At 39.1% G+C, this 21,778-nt stretch overlaps 1 protein-coding gene and 2 long non-coding RNA genes across 12 annotated transcripts in view; 2 read left to right on the forward strand and 1 right to left on the reverse strand.

Moving 5' to 3' along the window:
- Nucleotides 1-4,379: 4,379 nt before the first annotated feature.
- LOC137304192 (uncharacterized) lies at nt 4,380-12,945 on the reverse strand. Its single transcript, XR_010958528.1, has 3 exons — nt 12,706-12,945; nt 6,684-6,724; nt 4,380-6,018 (listed from the first exon to the last, which is right to left on the reverse strand). It is a non-coding gene; the product is annotated as an uncharacterized lncRNA (long non-coding RNA).
- On the forward strand, nt 9,046-17,901 carry LOC137304191 (uncharacterized). 4 transcript variants are annotated; one of them, XR_010958524.1, is made up of 5 exons: nt 9,046-9,702; nt 9,837-10,684; nt 13,292-13,418; nt 13,554-13,695; nt 17,629-17,901. It is a non-coding gene; the product is annotated as an uncharacterized lncRNA (long non-coding RNA). The 4 variants fall into 4 exon arrangements; XR_010958525.1 differs by having other exon boundaries at nt 9,837-10,078; XR_010958526.1 differs by having other exon boundaries at nt 9,837-9,990.
- Nucleotides 17,902-20,147: 2,246 nt separating this feature from the next.
- Nucleotides 20,148-21,778, forward strand: part of LOC137304189 (paired box protein Pax-2-like) — a 181,109-nt gene continuing 179,478 nt past the window's right edge. For 3 of the 7 annotated variants that reach the window (XM_067972716.1, XM_067972715.1, XM_067972717.1), the window contains exon 1: nt 20,149-20,869. In XM_067972716.1, coding sequence (XP_067828817.1) covers nt 20,827-20,869 — 43 coding nt within the window. In that variant the 5' untranslated portion in view covers nt 20,149-20,826. Of the gene's footprint in view, nt 20,870-21,778 lie in introns of all 7 variants that reach the window. The other 4 variants (XM_067972718.1, XM_067972719.1, XM_067972714.1 and 1 more) reach the window with 3 other exon arrangements.

Here is a 21,778-nt window from a genome sequence, read left to right on the forward strand (position 1 = left end):
TTATAATTCACTCCCACCTATCCATTGCTCTATATATGAATGATCTGAATCCCTTGTCTCCATTATTCAATACATATAAACCATCTGACCACTTTGATTAGATTGTAGCCTGTAGCTCAGTCCTATGTATTCATTATTCTGTAGTATTTATTATGTGATTCAGTGCTTCCATCAGGGTAACTGTGTTTGAAGAGAGTGCAGGGTGGAGATAGGGCTGTAACATTGTAGCCCCAATTCTCCAACCCAAGGTCCCAATAAATGTGATTCATTACTAGGAGCAGAATTACAGAATTAAGCCTTATATGTAAGCCATCTAAACCCTTTGATTAGATTCTGGTTTATAACTGGCTCCCAGGTATCTGTTATTCGATTTGTAAATGATCTGAACCCCTGGATTATATTCCAATTTGTATCACACTCTGGGGTCTCCATTGCTCAATATATAAACCATCTAGGCCCTATGAATTGATTATGGCCTGTAGCTCAGGTATCCAGTATTCTTTCAGATGATAAGTTACACAAAGACCCCATCTGCCTGCTTAGGTGGGCGTAAAAAATCCCATGGGACTGTTCAAAGTAGAACAGGGAGTTCTTCGTGTGCCCTGGCCAACATTCCCTTTCAACCAACAGATGCCAAAAAAAACAGGTTATCTGGTCATTCATTCATTTGCTGTTAGTGGAATCTTGTGCAAATTGCTGCCACATTTGCCTACATAACAACAGTGGCTGCACTTTAAAGTAATTTGTTGGCTGTGAAGCACTTAGGGGCATCCTGAGGGTGAAAGTTACTGTATAAATGCAAGTTCTTTATTTGATTCTTATTCTATTTATTAACCATTTGGACCTTCTCCATCTTTACTGGAATCCAACCTATAGTTCAATTGAAGGAATCCATTATGATTATGTATATAAGTTATATACTTTGGAGTGCTAGAAGCACAAATACTGAACCATGGGCTCCATACCCAGTTTACCCTGTTCATAGTCAATTGCCCATTTTGCTGCCTGTTACACATATGAAGTTTCTTCTTTCCCATCGCTCACCTACATAAATTCTAACTGAACAAAAGGTGAAGTGATGGACCAATGTTGATGCCTTGCATTGAAAAGTGCACAATTTCCAATTTCTCATTAAAAATCTTGAATAAAAATTAACTCAGAGAAAAACAGGTTTCATACAACACGTCCTGTTTAACTGACACTCGGTATCAGTGGCTGTTTAATCATTTAAAGTAAAGCATGCAGTTACAAAGTTTCAGAAATGATTTCCAGTGAGATGACTGGTCAAGTGTTTGAGCTCCTGGCTCATCCTGTTCTCCCCTGCAAAATATTCCGAGATAAACTTTGGATGTATCACTGCACATAATGCAATGATTTGTGAAACTGCTTACTTTAGTTTCATTACTCACAGTAGAAAATATAATGCTTGTGCCACAAAACTGCACAATTGCTCAGATCGCAATAAAACATCATTGAGAATTATTTGAAAAAAATGGAGTTTGGGGAGTTCCACTGGAATTGGAGGAACGTCTCAAAAACAAAGAGACACTTGGTCTAGCTTGGGGCTAGAGTTTTGAACCCCATCGCAACCTTGTCACCTCTCTAAATGTGATACAGTACAAGCCCCCTCAACCAGGCCTCAGCACCAGATTTAGACTGAACTGTCATGCCCTGCCACTGGAAGTGTCACCCTTATAGTGTGCATGTTTTAACCAGAATATTTAAAAACATTAAACCTACTAAAAGTTCGATAATGAGGTAAAATAAGAGAAATGTGACAGGTTTTCAAAATTATGGAAGGTTTTGAGAGGGTCAGTGGTGAGTTTCACCGGTTGGTGAATCAGTAACAAGATGGCATAGACTGTGAATTATCACTAGGACGGGGTGGTCAGAAGATTTGTTTGATGATACAAAGGGTTATTTTACCACAAGTGGCCATTGACGGAATTGGATAGGTATTTAAAAAAGGATAAATGATACAGAGAAATAAACGTGATTAGAGTCGATAAGTTCAATTAAAGGGCAGGCAGGGAGAGAGACGATGGGCCAAGTGGGCGGTAAATTCTATGATTTTCAACTTCTTCTGCTTAACACACATTCGTACTTAAAGTTTTGCCAGTATCTGGCCCCAGCAGGTGCCCGCGGAATGTAAATAGTGTTTAATTCTCGTGAAACATAGAACTGTCGTTCCAAAGCTTTACTGGTTAATGATGAAAGTCTCACTTATTGGAACCACAATCCCATTAGGGAAGTGGAGCTCCCATTGAAATTAACGACGCGGAAGAATACAAAAATTCAAAGAAGGGATTGTAAAACCTACATACAGGAACATTAACAGTCCCAATAACTTATAAAACATAAGTAATCTCATAGTAATAAACCATGAACGCAATGAAATTCAACATAAAAATAGATTATTGCAGTCATATATTTCATCACCACGCATGGGACTTCTTTGGACTATTTTTTGACACTGCAGGATACCGTGGTAAATGGCCAGTTACTGAGCTCCCAGTTGCTATTCGGCTGCAATTAAACCTTTTTGTGAATTGTCAATCTTTTAATTTTTAGAAGTGCAACAAAATACAGTTCACGGCACTTTTAGCTGCAAACATGCAGTGTTGTGGCAAACGCCCTGCGTTGGGTGAAATGTTGAACAGATTTTTTTGAATATAAATCAGATGAGTTTTCAAAGAGACACAGATTTCATGAACTTCTAACGCCAGCCTTTGCAGACTATGATTAATATGGCGCATTTATAAATAATTTGAAGTGATTTTTGTTTTTAGAACAATGACTATTGTGATGAATGCACATGCCTTGTAGATAGATGACTGTTAAATCGGTTTAATTGTCTAGACTGGTGTTCAAACCGAAGTTTTAAAAAAACACCTGAAAAATATCTGAAATTATATAAACAGCAAGTCAATATAATCTTCATAGCGCAGGTTTTCATTTGTCCGTGCTAAAACATATTCATCTTTTCTATTTAAATATTTATTTTCTTGGATGTAATAGATGTTATTGATATAATAACTGTGTGCATGTGTGTACGTGAACAATATGCTCAAATAGTCATTACTAATAGAAGTATTAATTAACATTAGTATTACTTTTGGCTTTAAAACTCATACAGGTTTGATGTAAGCAGCACATATCTCCATTTTTCCTTTTACTGCTGTGCACATTCATTTAAATAGAACTGGCACAGAGCTGCTTCGCTGAGCCGTTTTCTACTGTAACACAGGCTACATGCGTGACATCTTCGGTTCTGGACCATAAAAGCTGCAGTAATCTACAATGTGTTGCATGCTTAAATAGCTGAGTGGCGTTTTTGCTGCTAATATTTCATGTCAGGCAGAATTTCAGTACAGTAACATGAAATCAATGACCTAGGCAGGACAATGTAATTAGCGATCATCTGAGATCCGCCGTGAAATCCACACACACACACACACACAAAAAGGATTATTGAATTAAATATGTGAAGACTTCAATTCTCATTTAAGTGTAAACGATTATGACAAGACGGCTCCAAACCACCCCCTCGATATCAACACGTTACTTGCTGCTAAACTTGTGAATTAATAGAAATCACTTAGTCTTGAAAAGTTGATACAACGATTCCGTTTGGGAAAGAGAACTTACGATCAGATAATGAGCACCTTAGCAGAAATGGAACAGTTGGCTAGCAGGGAGAAGGGAGTTGGTTTTTTTGGGGAGAATTATATATATATATTAAAAAGCATGGAGTGCAAATAGCGCCCGTAAATTCGTTGTGATAAATAATTGTAATGCAAAATGCTTTGGACCCATTGAATATCACGCAATCTGTAAATTATAAAGTGCAAGCCAAATTTGGAAACAAAATTCTTCGTCGATGAAATGAGGAGAGGTTGTGAAAGATCAGATGTTCCTTTTAATTGAAACTTTACTGGGACTTCTCAAAATAATTTTGCAACCCTCTCTGTCACCGTTATAAGGGGAGAAGACCTGTCTTCGTTTTATCTTTCTCTCGGTGTACAAACAAGTGAAACCGTGAAATTTTACAGTGTGAAGTTTTATCAACCTGCAACAGAGAGAGGGAGAAAATCTTGTTTTCTGTTTCTTGATGTCACGTGGACACAGGGCACTAAAATCATTTCATTTTCCAGATTCCGTTGATGTGTTGAGATCGGGCGATTAAGGCGCTGCGCAGATCAATCTTCGTGGCAAAAAAAAATGAATGCAGTTGTCCTCTCCAGACTAGACAGGGGCCCAACACTGAGCAATATATCGAAATGCCAGTTAGAAGTCAGCCTCTCCCGCATTTCGTTCCGTGAATAAAGTGTAATAATAATTAAAAATGAACAATTTAGGAAGTTCACAAACGCCATCGATTTAATACAAAATCAACGATGATTTTAATGAACACAATTCAATTGGTTGACACTGCGTTCTGTAATTCCCCTTACTTTATATAGGTTGCGATTTGCCCTTGTTAATGTAAACAGTCACACTCATTCACTTATTCAAATCCAGCTGAGCTGCCCCACAGTGTAAACCATGTTCTAATAGATTCGGTTTAAAATGTGCCTCTCTGAGAAGTTTGGAGCTGTGCAAGGTGTGTTCATCTCATTCACAAATCGATCTGTGCCGGCCGACTCTAGCTGGAGGTTCAAACAAGCAAAATACTGGAAACAAATGAGCTTCTTTTCACTCAGACGAGCTATATAGTTTGTACATGAACTCAAACACACCAGCCTTAGGAACTGTGTACCTCTGTGCTTGCATGTATATCAGAATACTATATCTTTATATACACACATTCCGCAATATGACACAGAACTGTGAATGACCGGCTGGACTTCCATTATACAATGAATACATCATTAACGCTCCCATTCTCTTCTTAACAGAACTCTTACCAAATCAAAATTGGAAAGGACACTGCCATCAATTACTGCAGGGCACGGCTGTTTTGCCCATATATCTACATATTAAATGAATGAGGACATACGTGTGCTGTATAACTAATTGTCACAATCTTTGGGATCTTTTTAACTCTTCGTTATTGTTTACGAACCCCTCTTTTGATGATTGCCTTGTTTTAAACGAATAAAATGCATCGAGTGTCCAGTTAATTTATTTCTTGTGAATTTGAATAATCTTTTTCCACCACCTTTCATTTTCTAGTCACCTCCGTGAGTTTTACTGAAAGAAGCGAAAGGTCCAATGCACGCGGTGTGATTGCTTTTTAGAAACACACATCAGATGAGTACTTAAATGGCGGTGGTACTGACTTTTGTTTTTTTTTTCCTCCCTAAAACTATCCCGAGGTGTACGCTTACAAATCTCAGCTAACCACCCGTATGACTGGCAAGCACTCACAAGAGAACGGAGGTGCCGCATCGAGATTGGATTCTCTCCCCGTGTCAGTAAACTTAAATCAGTAACTCTTTACTAAATTGGAACGCTTTACGCTGTGAAGAGACCCACGGTGAAAGGCTGAGGGCAAACAGGGAAAGAATAACTGGTGGGAAATGGGGAATGGGTAGTCGTACGATGAAGAGATAGGGAATTAGCCGGACTAAAACCCTGCTAGTGTCCACACACACACACACACACGATGTGTTCTGCAGGGGGGTTTTTTCCGCCTCTGTTGCAGTTCTTACTGTTGACTGACGCCTCTCTCCAGTCCCTCCCGTGCTGACCAGCATCAGCAGGTGCCCCAGTCTGAGACCCTATGCGTTTGTTTGTAGCTCTCTGCCCTGCAGTGCCACGTTATAAGTGACCAGGTGAAGCCGAGCAGAACTAAGTTAGCCTGGTGCAATGCAAGCGCGGTTTAATGAACTAGAAACTCAGGGAACGCGTCACTCTCACACAAAGTTGAGTTTCAAAGTCCACAGTTATTTGGGAGTCGGCTGCGGTGTCATGGAGACGGGACCTGAGCGTCTCCCCTGCCGTGTGCTGGTCAATATATCGGGGCTTCGCTGTCCGTGTGACACCCGTTGAATCAAATCTGCTTTACAGAGGGACCTGAAACAGAAGCAGACTATTATTGTACAGCTTTACTGGAACTTTAACCGTGGCGCCTCGCCTCGCTCATACTTTATTATACTGCCTCTCCTGGTCAAAGACTCAAATAACGTTTAGTAATCTTTATCCTCACTTTAGATATAAAACTGTTTTGCATGATTTTACAGGAAGATATTAAATAATTCATATACTGGATCAAATAGATAAAACATTACATGGAGAAAACGTGTGAAAAAAATTGTTAAACAGTAAGACTAACGTGGGGAAAACATCAATATGTTGGATTTCAGTAAACTAGCTTTTTTTATAAATTATTTTATCTATAATACAAATATTTAAAGAGATATGTCTAACAATCTAAAGGTTTTTTTTAAACAAAATCTTTTTCACCGAGTATTTGGTAAACTACTGTTTCAAACAGAAACAACATGAAGATTTTATGTATCGCCGTTTCCGGTATATTTATATTTAAAATATTTATATACCGGCCGCCTCTCAGCATGCAAGTTTAATTATGCTTTTAATTTCTCATGCCTAAAACTCAGCGTAGTTGAATTAAATCTATCACGTTGAAAATGTTTCTGAAATCAGGTTTACCGTGTGACAATAATCCCTGATTAAATTGCAGATCAGATGCAAATATTTCGTTAATAATTTGCGGATACCTGCGGGCTGCAGTGTTCCTTCATCATCAGCGGGTCCACATCTACAGCAAAGGGGGAAAGTCATTTTCAGATTATCATCTCTCATTAAAACCAGACCTCATTCACACACATAAACACACATACAGAGAGACAGACAGATAGATAGATAATGATTATATTTAGATTACACACGATGCATAATCAAACATATTAATTACATATTTTGCTCCTTTTACAATGCCCATTTCAATATATATGTGTGTGTTTGTGTCAAATTATCTGTGTAGTCTCTATTTGATTCTCAAATGCTCTAAGAAAAAAGTGGTCACTCAAATGTAATGTTCGCCCTTTTCTTGGGGACTCTGATCTCTGCGCAGCCGGAATGACTGCAGACCGCTATCCTGAACTCCCTGGAATCCGAAACATTTCACTCTGCCCGTTTCGTTCGAATTTATGGACAGGAGAGGAAAAAATCGGTGAAAAATCCTTATTTTAAAAGGCCACAATTTATACTTAATCGGTTAAGTTAACAACTTTCAAAAAAGTTAATATTTATAACAATAAAAATAACGATTTTTGTTTTCTCATCTTATTACTTATAATTTTTATCTGGTCTTCAAACAGTAATTATGTCAACCAGTGGGGCCCACAAGCAATTATTGTAACCAGGGACTGGAAATAAACGAATGTTTTTAAACAGGGAAAAAGTTAAAGTCACCCCTCGCTGCTTCTTAAAACAAAAAAAAACTTTTATATTAATAGGAATAGTTTTCATCGATGTTCCATGCAATTTCCTATATCTGCAATTTACTTTCTATTATGTGATATAGATTTATGAATAAAATCAAATTTCTCACAAGTGCCTAAATAGTTGAGTTGGAACAATTTGTTGGCCGGGCCTGCCGTGTGATTCCGTTTAGGCAAATTCCTCACTGCCCCAGACTTTAGGTTCAAAAGGCACGGTGAACCCGCTCTCCCAGCTGTAGGGCGGTGATTTCATTCACAGCTTCCACAGCCTTTCTGTTAGAGAGAATATATATCCATAATATGCACAACGGCAAGTAAATCTACCAGCTGAGCATAAACGAGCGGAGCTAGAACGAGAAAATTGAATATAAACTGCGCCTGAACTTGCATTGTCATTTTGGATTGAACGGATCAAACACCAGACACTTACGGTGTATCTTTATTTGGGGAAATGGACATTTCACTCTTTAAAAAAATAACTGACCTTTTCGAAATTATTTAGAATTATTTCTAGACTTTTTATTTGACATTTTGGCCTTTTTATCTCCTTTCATTTCCTATTCCGCTCTAACCTTATTTATTTTCTTTGCATCTATTTACTGTGCGATTCATTTGTCGTCTTTGACACCCTCTCCGGTGCTTGCCTTGTGTCGATAACTTTGTCCAGAAAGGGAGGGTCGGTTCTGGACTTTAACCCTTCGCGAGCTGAAATTCGTTTTCACTTTACACAGGGACACGCATGCACGCTTTAACCGTCTCGGAAGAGCACTGAACAATAGCAATTCCATTTATATATCGGCGGATATTGTCAGAAGGGACAGGGATTAATGGTCAGAGTGGCGGTAACAGAAGTGATTGTGTCTCGGCTGGAAGAGTATCTGTAACCAACCCGCTTAAAAATGCAAGACATTTGAGTTGATAAAAGACGCGAAGTCTGGTTATTTGCACCTACATGCCTGCTCTATGGAGCAGCTGACCCAATCCGAACTCCAACCAAACCTTAACACTAATACAACCCCAATTAGAGCCCTAACTCTAACCCTAACACCAATTCCAACTTCATTTCCAACCCTAACTCCAGCCCCAACTCTAACACCAAGTTTAACTCCAACCCTAACACCAAGACCAATACCAACTCCAACCCTAATATCAACCTTAAAACCAACCCTAACACTAACCCTAAAACCAACACTAACACCAACATTAATTCCAACCCTAACACTAACTCCAACCATAACACCAACCCTAACCCTAACCCTAGCTATCACAATATTGTTCCCAGAGTTAATTTTAACAACAGAGCACTGACTGGCGAGACTCAGCCATTCAAACTTGTGCAACTGATGTCGATCGACCGGCACAAAGCAATCACTTTATTTTGTTTCATATTCTTTATTCTCCGACATAAATGAAATCCTTTTCTATTTTTATTATTATTTAAATTGACATCTTTTTAATCATTTATATTTATTGAAGCATTTATCATTCGATTAACCATCCCGGACTTGGAGTGTCGGCTCTGGGTGGCTGCCTGTGGGCGGGTGACTCTGTGTTACGGTATTTTGAAGGTGTGCGGCTGTAAGATGTTGCAAAACTCCCTCCCCTTTAAATGTAGGTTGCCTGCAAGACGGCAACCAATCGGCATCTTTGCCTGATCAAAGTAATTGCGGCTATGCCAGGAGACTGAAATTTGGGTATTTTTCCCTCCCGTCTCCACTCCCCACGCTCCCCATTCTTAACTTTCAGGAAGTTGTTAAACAGTCTGACCACCAGCAGACTTCTAAAGCGCAAATCTCAGTGTAATAGGAAGAGCGGAATAATCAGTGCCTAATCACCTCTTACCTTTCCTTTTGTTACCTGGGTAAGAGGCTGACTGGAAATAGGATAGTTTTCCAAGTACATTTTCCTAATCGACTTTACCTTACAGTTAAGGAAGGGAAGGTTCATTTTCTTCCACAAATATCGTGCAAGGGGGAATTGTTCCTCTTTATTTGCTATTTACAAATTCCCCTTTTATCAGTTCGCAGCTCGATCGATTTACTTAAACTTTTAGTTTCGGTTAGTTGTACGTAGGGCAAAGGAATTAATAAAAACACAGAAAAGACACACAGGGTGGGGGGAATATCACCACCAAAACTAACAGGGAAAATGTAAAAAATAATACAACAGTGGGGGAAAGAGCTACAGGGCAAGCCGACGAGAAAGTTCAGGAGCCCGGAAAGATTTACTAGGGTGCGTCGGGCAACAGACCATTAAGCAAAGCTCTGCATGGCTCACAGAACAGAGCGATCAGGTAGGCTCACCCATCATGTCAAACTGTTTATTTGAACTGGACCAAAAAGGTGTGATTGCTTCTGTGTTCGCTCTCTCTCTCTCTCTCTTTCTTTCAGTCTGTGATAAGATCGAGGGTGTGATTTTTTTTTGCAGGAGTTGCGGGTTGGAGTTGCAGTCGAAGACACCGGTGCTCGCCCTGCTATCAGTAGACTGCCTTGCGGCACATTTATAACGTCAGAACAGACGGAGCCGAGCGGCCAGGTCCCAGTCCCCGTTCCCTGCCCAGCTCATTCCCACCTCTGCCAGGGTACAAGTATCGGGCGCTCAGCTGATGTTACCTAATTATAAAATGATACCTGCTTTCATCACTTCAAAGGATAGATACTCTGTTTCTGGTATTTTTTTTAGCAGAGATTGTTAGTTATAATTTCACTATTCAGGGTGAATGGCGGTACAGTATAACTGATGTATTTTCCTTTTAATGACGCTGATTTCACGTTCTAATAAAGTTCTGCCTGTACTGTTCAGTTAGTTTAGATTTCGCATGTCATTTTCATTGCCCTTTACCATTTCCTAGTGCTATGGATGCTTTACTTCGACTGTACATGCCCAACTTATGATGCATTTCTTAAATCGGGTAACTTTTAAATCCATCGCTTTGATTATTCCCGTGTACCTATTCATAGTTATATCAGCATTTTACATTCAAATATCTTCTGAACGCGTTTATTTGAAATTTTTTCTGGAGTTCACTGTGATCATTTCATTGCATTAATGGACTCTGTGCGTTAGCGTTTAACTGGTCCGTTGTTTGCCCGTAACATTCTATTCAACTTATTTATTGGGGAAAAAACAATCCATTAACATGTTCTGAATCCTCCCCTCACAAGTTTCAGTGAAGTTTAGTTAATATAACTGGTGGCCGACAAGCCCCTAACAAACAAGCCTCGTTCTCTGGGTTTTAAAAGAATGGCAGAAAAAAATATTGAGGTATTTTCACGGTAAGAATTTGACAAACGCCAAGGCACTGGACGGTCGATAGCGGGTCCTCTTTAAAGTCAAATTAGGAGACCAATACAGAACCGCTGTAATGATCTAATTAATTATGATAAAATTAAAAAAACCAAGTAAAAAATCAATCTCCGATCGTGTCGAGTGTACAATTAAATTGATTGCCCATCTGGCTCCGTTATACATCCGTTATGAATATGCAATCTGTACTGTCGCCAAACCTGGAACCCTGAGGTTTGGTATTAAAAGCATCACGTTTATTTATTTGCAATTGGATAATCGTGATTCAGTCTACGCGAATTGATTGAATTTTTTTTAAGCGTCCAGGAACGAAAGAACAAAATAAAAACAATACATCTCCCTGCAGTGAGAGCGCGGCAGTTGTGAAGGTAGAAGTTTTGTGAATGAGTTTTTTTTTTCGAGCGCGACGATGGAGCTTTTGGCCAGAGTCTGCCTCGATCGATACTGCAAACGCTTATTTTCCCTTTCGTTGCGCTTGCCTTGTTGCGGCTATTCTCCCGGAAAGAGAGGCCACTCGGGGTGGGGATTCCTAGAAATCCAAACTTCACTTTTACACCAATTGCCCTTCTGAGACCCGCACAACAGGAAAGGGAGTTAAAAACAGGCAGAGCATCGGGTACACTGTTTATTTAAAAAAAAACCTCTGTATATGTCTACGCGTATATCCATCAGCACAGGTGCAGGTTTCTAGATTAAATCATAGCATTATATAAATATACATTATTGCTATTTTAGAATACACAGAACATTGCAGACTGTGTACACAAACTAAGTATTGAACATCATATTTATCTATATTTAATAAAATACATTGCTACTCAATTCCCGTTTTACTTTTAATTTTGATTTAATAATGGGACAATAAAACATTCCATTTTTTTCATCCTCCCGAGTAGCGTGGATCCGTATCTATAAAACGCCAAACTTTGCTCAATTCACATCTTGGAGGAAAACAAAACCTTCCAATTGTTTTTTTTTTAAATATATATATATTTTCCTTTTTTTTAAAAAAATGTTGCGTTTCACTGAAGCAAGCCCGGATGAGTTGATGTTACGTGACATTAATTAATTTTAAATAAATACAAAGTCACAGCTGTGTAGCAATTATTTTCAATGCTGAGTAATCTCGGAATCTTTATTCCTTGCTGCTCTGTGTGTAACACACAGCGTTAAATAGCAAAGCAGAGAAATAATACCTCAGAATATGCAGAGCGCTCTATAACGGCACTATGCATATTGTTAGTAATATATAATATGTGATTTAAATGGAGGGGTCACATCATCTCTCGGTTCCTGTCGCCAAGGCGGGCAAGCTTTGCCTGGATCTCCTTTATTCTAAAGACTGTGATGCGACACGATAGCAACAATTATGTTGATTAAACGCTAACGAATAAATTGAAATCATTCTCAACAACCGCTTTCCATCCGGCTCCTGGCCTCACTCAGAAACACAAATAAAAAAATAATAATTCCCAGCCTCCTTCGCCCTTCTTGGCTCCACGCGAGGTTCTAATATGATATATTAATTGACACGGTGATTGATCTATCGATAGGAGTGATTGATTGACAAGCTGCAAATAGAAATAGCGCTTGCCCCTTTAGCTTTTGGCCGCTTTCTCTGCGATCTGAGACAACTTTTTGGAACTAGAATAGTGCATGCTATACATTTGTTTCTCTATTTTTTCAACATTATAAAACTTCTCTGCCATCTCAACCGCCGATCCCGTACTCAATGAGCAATACAAGATGCTGTCAAATAAATTCCGCTTATTATGAAATTTCACTATAAATTATCAATTTATATTCTTTAATGAATCTGACGTTTGCCGATTGTTAAACCCTCGTGTTAAACAAACACGATTTTACAGAAACCGTTCACTTTATCCCCGTTTAATGGTAAATCATCGCGTCAATATATCGAATTACAAACAATGAAACGTTTTTTTTTTAACTGCAGCAAGATGGTTAAGAGGTTATGTGGTAAACTCACACCCACTGGCACCACGTCCTATAGAAGCATAAACACACCGGTCGCTAAAGCTGCCTCCGACACTGGCATCTGAGCTGAGCTTGAGCTGAGGTAGAGCTGCAATCTGAGTTTGGACTCACTAACTGTGCACCTGGCTAAAAGGGGAAGGTGGGAAATGCCCAGCGTCCGCCCGTTTGCACAGGCTGGGCGGGGAACTCTCTCCAGCCCGAGCTCCGAATGGGGGCTCCTGGCCCCAGCCAGCCACCAGGAACCGTTAACAGCTGAGGCTAAAGACGAATGGATTTCTGTCACTCGCTCAAACGGCTTTTAATTAGCGTCAACTCTCTTTTTTGGGGGTTTAATCTCTATAATCACCAATTCCCAAATTACATTTTTCCACCCAATTATCTGTTAACCAAAACAATACACTCGGAGTTAGCGGGAAAAAAAATCTTTTCAAAGCCAAACACACTCTATAAATCCAGAAATGGTTTCTATTTCTCCCAAATGAATGACTTATCCCCTCCATATCTGTTAAAGAGCAGTTAGAACTATGTAATTCAAACCAGTGGCACATTGTTGAAAGTCTTTTTTACGTGTAATGCAGGTGTTAAATATAATTCAACCAGGCCCAGAAAGGATCGCTTAAAGACCGACTTTCTTAGTCATATCTTCTTCATTTTTAACCCCTACTCGTGGGTTTTATATCTCTATTCCACGTTTCCCTTCGGCAGGTTGGTGACCTACTTGTAATTCACCTTGTTTGTTGACTTTTAGCATTTATTCACAATTATTTTCTCTTTAACTGCCTCTCTCCCATTTTCTAACTTTGTTTATTTCATATTTTCCCCCTCTCCACACCGATCCAGGTAAATTGTCTGCTGCAGATCTGCCAGTTCAACAACTGAAAAGTGCACATCTAAGTTCAGAGCGTTATCCTGGAGGAACTTTCCCCATTCAACACATAGCAAAGTGTATCTCAGTGTGGATGAAAGGCTCTGGGACGCGTGTGTATGTGTTTTATATATGTAATACACGTTTCTTTATCTGAGTGAGTGCCCATGTGTCTTTGGGTGTCTGTATGTTTGTGTTTGTACATGTATGTGTGTAGTAAATGTGTTTGGTGCCTGAATGTGAATGTATATTGAGTGCAAAATTATTGATCTAACTATAAATCTATGTATCCATGTGTACACAGGTGTGCCTACTATGGTGTCCACATTTATTTATGTATATGTCTATATGTATGTCCATATTTATGTGTTTGGTGTCTGTGTGTTTCTTAATTTGAACGTGTGTCTATGTGTGCTAAGATGTGTGTCTATATGTGTGCACGTGTACTTGCTTATATTTGCTGGTCTATATGTGTGTATATGAGTGTCTGCGTTTCTGTGCATGTGCGTATACGTGTTTATATAAATGTGTGTGTCTATTCGGGTGTGTCTATATTATTTTTGTATTTATTTATGTGTGTGTGTCTATATTTATTTGTGTGTGTGTGGCCACAGTCCCTACAGTCTTGCTACAGGTGCCTTCAGCACTGAGGCCTTGTAAAAGCCATGACTGGCTCCGTTAACATTACTTGCTAACCTTAAACCAGGGTGCATAATGGATTAGGCACTAACCAACCCGTAACAAAACGGACAAATGGGGTTTCGTTTTAGCAAATGCAGGTAGTTAATACTTTAGAGTAAAATATACATTACCAGGTATTTTGGTTATATGTAATAACATTATGTTATATGTTTGGGCAAGAAAATACATTATAAACATGTCAATGTGGGCTAAATGTAGGATTGCTATTAATCCATCAAACTCAACAAGACTGTATTTTTGCCCGTTTTTTACTGTTCTTGCATACCACCAAACTTGATTTAATTATTTTTAGTTTATGAATGAGATCATGTAAATGTTTTAGGGTGGGGGGTTTATAATGCAAAGTTATAATCAAAGTTATCACCAAGTGGTATCTAATACTGAATGCTGCAATTATACCGGCTCGCTTCACTAACACGCTCTCTGCAAAACACCTGGACATGAATTTGGAATCTAATTCATTTTCCCGGTCCGGGCGTACATAAAAAACTTAAGATTTTCAGATGCAGTTTGTGAAAAGTGTTAATTGTGAGGTGGCTAAACAGGACCTCTCCATGTGTGCTATTAACATTCAAAGCAGGCAGATGCAAAAGAAGGGAAAATAGGCTATTACCGATGTAGCGTGACCAGATTGGATATAACATTTATTTTATCCTTGCTTCCTCTTTCTTGAACTGTGCATTGTAACCAAGCACTGTAAGGTAAAATGGCAATAATCTCGGGGAGGGGTCCGAGACAAGGGAGGAGGGAGGGGGGGGGGGGTGGGGAGAGAGAAAAAAACACAAGTTGCTTTAGGCAAAATGTTCTTCGGACTGTGAAATTGCAGCCGATGCCGCTACATTTCGTACCAGAACGCCTCAACTTCTCCAAAATACGCACATCCAGCAACCCCAAACCTAGCCAAGGGCGCACAGAGCACAAACTGGCACCATGTGCCCACTCGTGTCCCGCCAGCACATCTTAATGCACTTAGAATTCCGCTTGGAAACAACAACTATTTGTTGGGGATTGATGAGATAATTTGTAGGAGTGTGTTTATATACATATATAATGTGTGTGTATGTGTGTTTTATATATATGTGTGCGTGTTTATATATGTATACATATATGTGTGTATGTGTGTATATATATGTGTGCGTTTGTGTATGTGTGTAGATATGTGTATATATTTATATATATATGTGTATTATGTGTGTATATATAATTAGTGTATATATGTGTTTGTGTATATACACACGTGTGTGTGTATGTATGTATGTATGTATATATGTTTATTTATATATACATGCGGGTGTATGTATATATATATGTATGTGTGTATATACGTGCATGTGTGTATGCATATTTGTGTGTGTATATGTGTATATGTGCATATATATGTGTGTATGCATATTTGTGTGTATACATATATGTATGTTTGTATATATATATGTGTGTGTATATGACACACATATATAATGAAGCTTAATTAATGTCAATTTTGCTCGTCGCCCCTCTTTACCAGCAAAAATCATAACTAACCACCGGTAATGTGCAACTTACCCACCGCTTTGACATTGCCTCAACTCCCCAGCACACACACACACACACACACACACACTCCGCCTGATACTAAAGCACTCGTTATTATCTATTAACAATGCGCAGTTTGCACATACAACTATCTCCAAGTCACAACATTCCACGGGGGTTACCTATAAACTGCATTAAAGGGGGATCCAGAAAAGAAAGGGGCAAGTTCAAAATAATTCATCAAAAATAAAAGATTTGTAATTTACGAGTAAAATACTTTTTTTTCAGCGAGAACATAATCGAGTGAAAAGCATTGTTTGGGAGAACACACGCATATATTGAAAATTAAATTATACACACATACAAATACTTTCCAATTCATTATCCCAATGTTCTGTCAAATTCTACATTTAACTTTTAAACGATCGGCACTTGCTCTGTGACTGAAAAGATCCGTAAATTCAGATCAAAGGCAACGATACAGCCGCGGGTAATCCTGTGTGTAAACACCGAGAGGCGTCAAATCGGACCAGTATATCTACACGTAACACGATTATAGAGTTAAACAGTGAGCGGACAAGAGGGGTCTGGATAAAACAGATAATCAAGGGATTTGCCTCTCTCAGATAGTATATAAAATGAATTGCGGATTGACTGCGGCCATACAGGGGCTGATCTAGAGAATCCACGCAGTCCCCTCTCCCTGAAAACACACTCCCCTCCCTCCACCACCCACCCCCCCCCCCAAAAAAAAAGTTTATTTTTCTTTAATTTCCGTTGGGCGAGACGGCGGGCCTCTTTGAAGTGCAAATGAAGCGAGGGGAGCTTCCTGTGAAATAGGTTAATGAAAGACTGGAGAGCGGGGTTATCCAACCATTAATCCCCAAACCCTCCGATTCTCTCCCACCTCTTCCCAGACTGGCATCTAAAGAACATGGCACAATTGCACCTCAAATAATAGACTTTATTTCCCTCGCACATTTGATCAACGCATTTCTTACTGGTTAGATATACACTTTCACTAAAACACTGCTAGACGCGTGGGCGTCAGTCTACATTGTAATTTGTAATTAATACTGAAATTTATATTTTTTGAAATCACGTATTTCTTCCCTTGGATTATTATTATACAGTCAAGAATACATGGATTCATACCTGGAATAATCCAGGCTGTGTTGGCGCTCCTTAGGATGACTAACTAATCCACTGCTGTGTGTTATAACAGTCACAATAGAACATGGCTTTCTAAAGTTGACCTTTCCTGAATAGGATACTAAAAATAAATAAAGGGACTGATCTGCAGTTAATGATTGTTGTCGCATAGGAGAAAGTGTTACTTTTTATACGGGTGATGCAAAAATCTTCAATTTTTTTTTTCAAAAAGCCAACAGTTTGTATCTTTTTCGGGATTGTCTGTAACTATCACTTTTTAGGTGGTCATTAGGTCTAACAGCGCGGTGAAAATTCTCACAACTATCGACGATTCCGAGGGAAACACAGCAAAGTGGCCGTTTTACACGGGATAATTGCAGCAAAAGTGACACAGAATGTCGCCACATTGCACTAATTTGTCCTTTTTGATTCATGATATAAACCCGTGTCCCCCTTGCAACTCCGATTTGCAATTTCTCTTTAAGTGACAGTGACTATTCTCTTTGCTACAGCCCCATTAACATTTCAAGCCTTTAACAACTCCTGCGCTATATCAAATGAATTTGCACAGATTCGCCTCCAACGTCCTGTTTAACAGAATGACAGTTCCTCCCTCATATTTAGTCTGATAAAATATAGCAGCTAATTTCGATTCTATATCCTAACATACTTTCTCTTTCCCAGAAAAAAAAATAGGAAGAACAACGCAGGAAAACTCAGTTACACAATTGGAAATGTGACTTAACCTCAACCCCCTTCTCCCCACGCCGATTTAATCCAGTGTTTTACTGTTTTGTATTAATTACATTTTATTAAAATTGATCAGGCGGCTAATGGCTACTTGTACTGTTAAAAACATATATATATATTTTTTAAAATACAAGAATTAAGACTGAATTGCATGGGCTGAGCTGAATTGAAATCATTCTTTAAATGTTACATTAAACTACGACTTTAATTTTTTGACCTGTATAGTGTCTAATTGGGTCTTTAAGAGAGTCGCCGGCTTAAAGAGCCGGCACAATCCAAGCAGAGCAGTGAAAGCGGGAATTGTTTGCAAACTAAAATTACTTCAAGTATGGGAAATGGGATTGGGGGGCTGGAGGGGGAGAGAAGTCGCAAAGAAAAGATTTCAATTACAATATTCACCACACGATGACAGAAAATCGTTTGAAAACAAGCAGCCTGATGACAGATTAAATGATTTGTCACCAAGAAATCAGACGATTGATTCGATTCCAAGAAGAGTCGCAATAGTAAATAGCAAAATTAATACAAAATAACATCAGTGCCGAAGCAGGCATATATATATGTGTGTGTGTGTGTGTATCAAATAATCTCTGATTTAGGAGAGATCAAAGGGAGATTTTATTCACAGTAACAACCAAATTTATGCCCAGAAAGATTTAACACAGTTCTGTTGGCCGGTGTTTCAGGGAGTTTTTTTTGTAATAAAGTTCTTATTGTGTCCCAGGGGAGTGAGAGCTGAGTTAAAGCAACTCTGAACACTTCCAACTTTGAACTCACCCAAAACCTTTATCAAACTAATTCTACCCCAGACAAGTATAAAGCCAGCGCCACCTACAGAGCGATCGGCGACAAGGCGTCTATCTCCCCTCAAAAAAAATATTAAAGAGAAAAATCACCTCGTAATCACTTCAACTGAGAACAAATCATTTGTTTTTTTTAATTAAAAAAAAATCCATCCAAAACATTCTGTTATGGGAACACCGCAATTAACGAAATGAAACACACGTTAACTCTCCATTTCAGAAAAAGATCACAGTAAGTTCTGAACAGTATTCACAAGGAATCGGCCTGGTACAGAGTTAACGTTTAGTATTCTGTATGGTCACTCTCACCAGGCTATGTGGCTGTCAGATCGCTGTGGGTCAGTCACTTTACAAACCGATTCAGTGAGAAGTTAAGAGGAAACCTTAATAATAAAACAAAACACCTGGGAAACCGGGTAAAGTGTGATTTGTAAACTCCATTGATGCCGTTAAAAACATTTTTTTTTAAATGTCTGTCAATCTTATTTCACCTTCCACCCCGTGTGCATAACATACAAGCGCAGGTCAGCCAGCTCAGGTGACCCAGCGAGGAGGGGGGTGGGTTGGGGAGGAGGTTAAAATAATCCGGTTACACAGACACATCGGTAAACCAAATCAAATATACAAACAGCGTCGCGTAAAGTGGAGGCACCATAGTTGCCGTTTGATATATACCCTTCTTTGGAAGAGGCTGATTGTAATAAAGAGTCAATCTGTTTAAAACAAACAGATGTACAGGGAGAGACTGTTCCCGCAGAATTCGATTTAAAAATAGACAGGAATGCATATGCTATGTTGGAGGGGAATACAGCAAGACACAGAGTAAAAGAGAATTGGCTGAGCTCTGCCTACTTATTCCACTTATGCATGTGCCTCACTGAGATCAAACGGGCTATTTCCGAATTCACTTTCCCCAAATAAAAGCGAAACTCAGAATCTGGATTTGGTGTGTGTATGTGTGTAAGTGTGAGAGTGTGTGCGTGTGTGTATATGTGTGTATGTGAGAGTTTGTGTATATGTATGTATGTATGAGTTTGTGTATATGTATGAGTGTGTGTGAGAAAGTGTGAGTGTGTGTATGTGTATGAGTATGTGTGAAAGTGTGTCTGTGTGAGTGAGTGTGTGTATATGTGAGTGAGTATGTGTGCGTGTGTGTATATATGTGTGTGTTTATGTGTGTGTTTATGTGAGTGTGTGTATATGTGTGTGCGTGTATATGTGTGTGTGTATGTGAGTGTGTGTTTATGTGAGTGTGTGTATATGTGTGTGTGTGTTTGTGTATGAGTGAGTGTGCCTATGTGAGTGAGTGTGTGTAAATGAGTGTGAGAGTGTGTGTATGTGTGTATGTGTATATGTGAGAGTGTGTGTATGTGAATGTGAATGTGTGAGAGTGTGTGTATATGTGTGTACATGTAAGAGTGTGTGTGTATTAGTGTGTGTATATGAGTGTTGTATACGTGAGTGTGTGTGTATTAGTGTGTGTATATGAGTGTTGTATATGTGAGTGTGTGTGTTTGCGAATGGTAACTCTCAGAGTGGCAGATCACGGGACCTCCTCATTTGGGGTCCAATCTGCGTTGGCGAATCACAAAGTGTTGTAATCTATTGCCTTTGTCTGACATGTCATCCATCTTTCTAAAGGGGACTGGAGTGGCTGGAATCTGCGCAGGGTTTTAGAGAGAACCACGCAGAGCCCGGGCTTCAGTCCGCACTTCAAAACCTGCAACCAGCACCAGCAACTAACCAGAGACACGCTCTCTGGGTCCATTTGGCTCATCCGCCTCCCTCTGATCCTGCAGATCGGCCTGTTCCACTGGCGCAACCAAGGCACCGCCAGTCGCATTTGAGGAGAGAGGGGGAAAAGAAAGGATTTGAGTGAAGGTGTAAAGAATTTTCAGAGGACAGTGAAACTGACAAAACGACGTATCGCGCGTTCAATTCCCGTCACTGCGTGAGCGTTTTTTTCCAAACAGTCTATAAATCCGAGCCTTGGTTTCCGACTGATGCTATTTGCTCCACAAACATCTCAGAAAAGTGGACGGACATGCGTCCCACCTGTCCGATTGCCGATCGCTCCCCTATCTCTCCGTGCAGAGGACTGTGAGAGAGGACAAGGGGCGCCAATCACTTAACTTTCTTTTCAGGAGTAGTTTTATTTTTTTCGGCTCGTCGCCACAACTGAAAGGGGGAGAAAAAAGAAGTTGTTTTTTTTTGTTTGTTTTTTTTTGTTCTTGTTTACAGTCAATGTTTTTTCTGCATTAACGTAAGCATTTAATTAAAAGACGAGACGGCGGAATCAGCCCCCTTCATTTCTGTAGCGTTGGCACTCATGGATATACATTGCAAAGCAGACCCTTTCTCAGCTATGCACAGTGAGTAGGCGATTGATTGTATTTTTTTTTCTAACGCCAGTAAAACCTATTTTAAGTAAAATATTAGATCTGCAAACCGCAAATTAATAAACCTTTCTATTTAAAATTGCTACTGTATTTTTTTACGCAGAAATATAACGAGATACACATCACTTTATAACACGGCGAGTATTAAAAGGACGGAAGGGGACTGCACTTGTCAAAATGTCACTTAGATCCAAATATACATTTACGCATTGTTTAGATTCATTTCAGATACATATTACACGAGTATTTGAAGAACATTAAAAAGGTAAAAATATAATCGTACGAGAAAGGCAAATTGATTAAAACTCCCAGGAGTTGCTTATATTTTAAGGAGGTGAGTGAACTTTCCTCTTCCTCGCACTCCTCGGCTTGATACCAAAGGGAGAGCGAATGCTTTTCTCGCCGCATATATTAACACACTTTCTTTCACAAATGCCCTCACTAATATTCGCGTTGTCACGCTATTATTGTCAGTAATATACAGGTAGGGGGTTGCGAAATATTTTCTTCCCGGCTTCCAGCTGTTTACATTCGCTTGTTAAAGTGGGTAAACATTTGGAATTAAATTTGAAAAGGGCTCCGAGAGTTCAAATTGTAATAAATTAATTTACTTTCTTTTTATTATAAACAGATTTATGAAGCGCGCGTTATTCCGCTGTCTAATTTCACCGTTAACCACGTGTAGGGCCCTATAGCATTAGTAGAAATCTCTTAAAACCAAAACTGACACACTGCAGAAACACATGCATAGATCTGTATATTATTTATAAATAGGTAGATAGATATACAGATTAAATATATATTGTACCATATTTAATTGACAAATAAAACCATTCTAACCTCGACAGAATGCAGAACAAGGCTGAACAAAATATAAAATGA

Source organism: Heptranchias perlo, chromosome 36, assembly GCF_035084215.1.
Source record: "Heptranchias perlo isolate sHepPer1 chromosome 36, sHepPer1.hap1, whole genome shotgun sequence".
Classification (NCBI taxonomy): Eukaryota; Metazoa; Chordata; class Chondrichthyes; order Hexanchiformes; family Hexanchidae; genus Heptranchias; species Heptranchias perlo.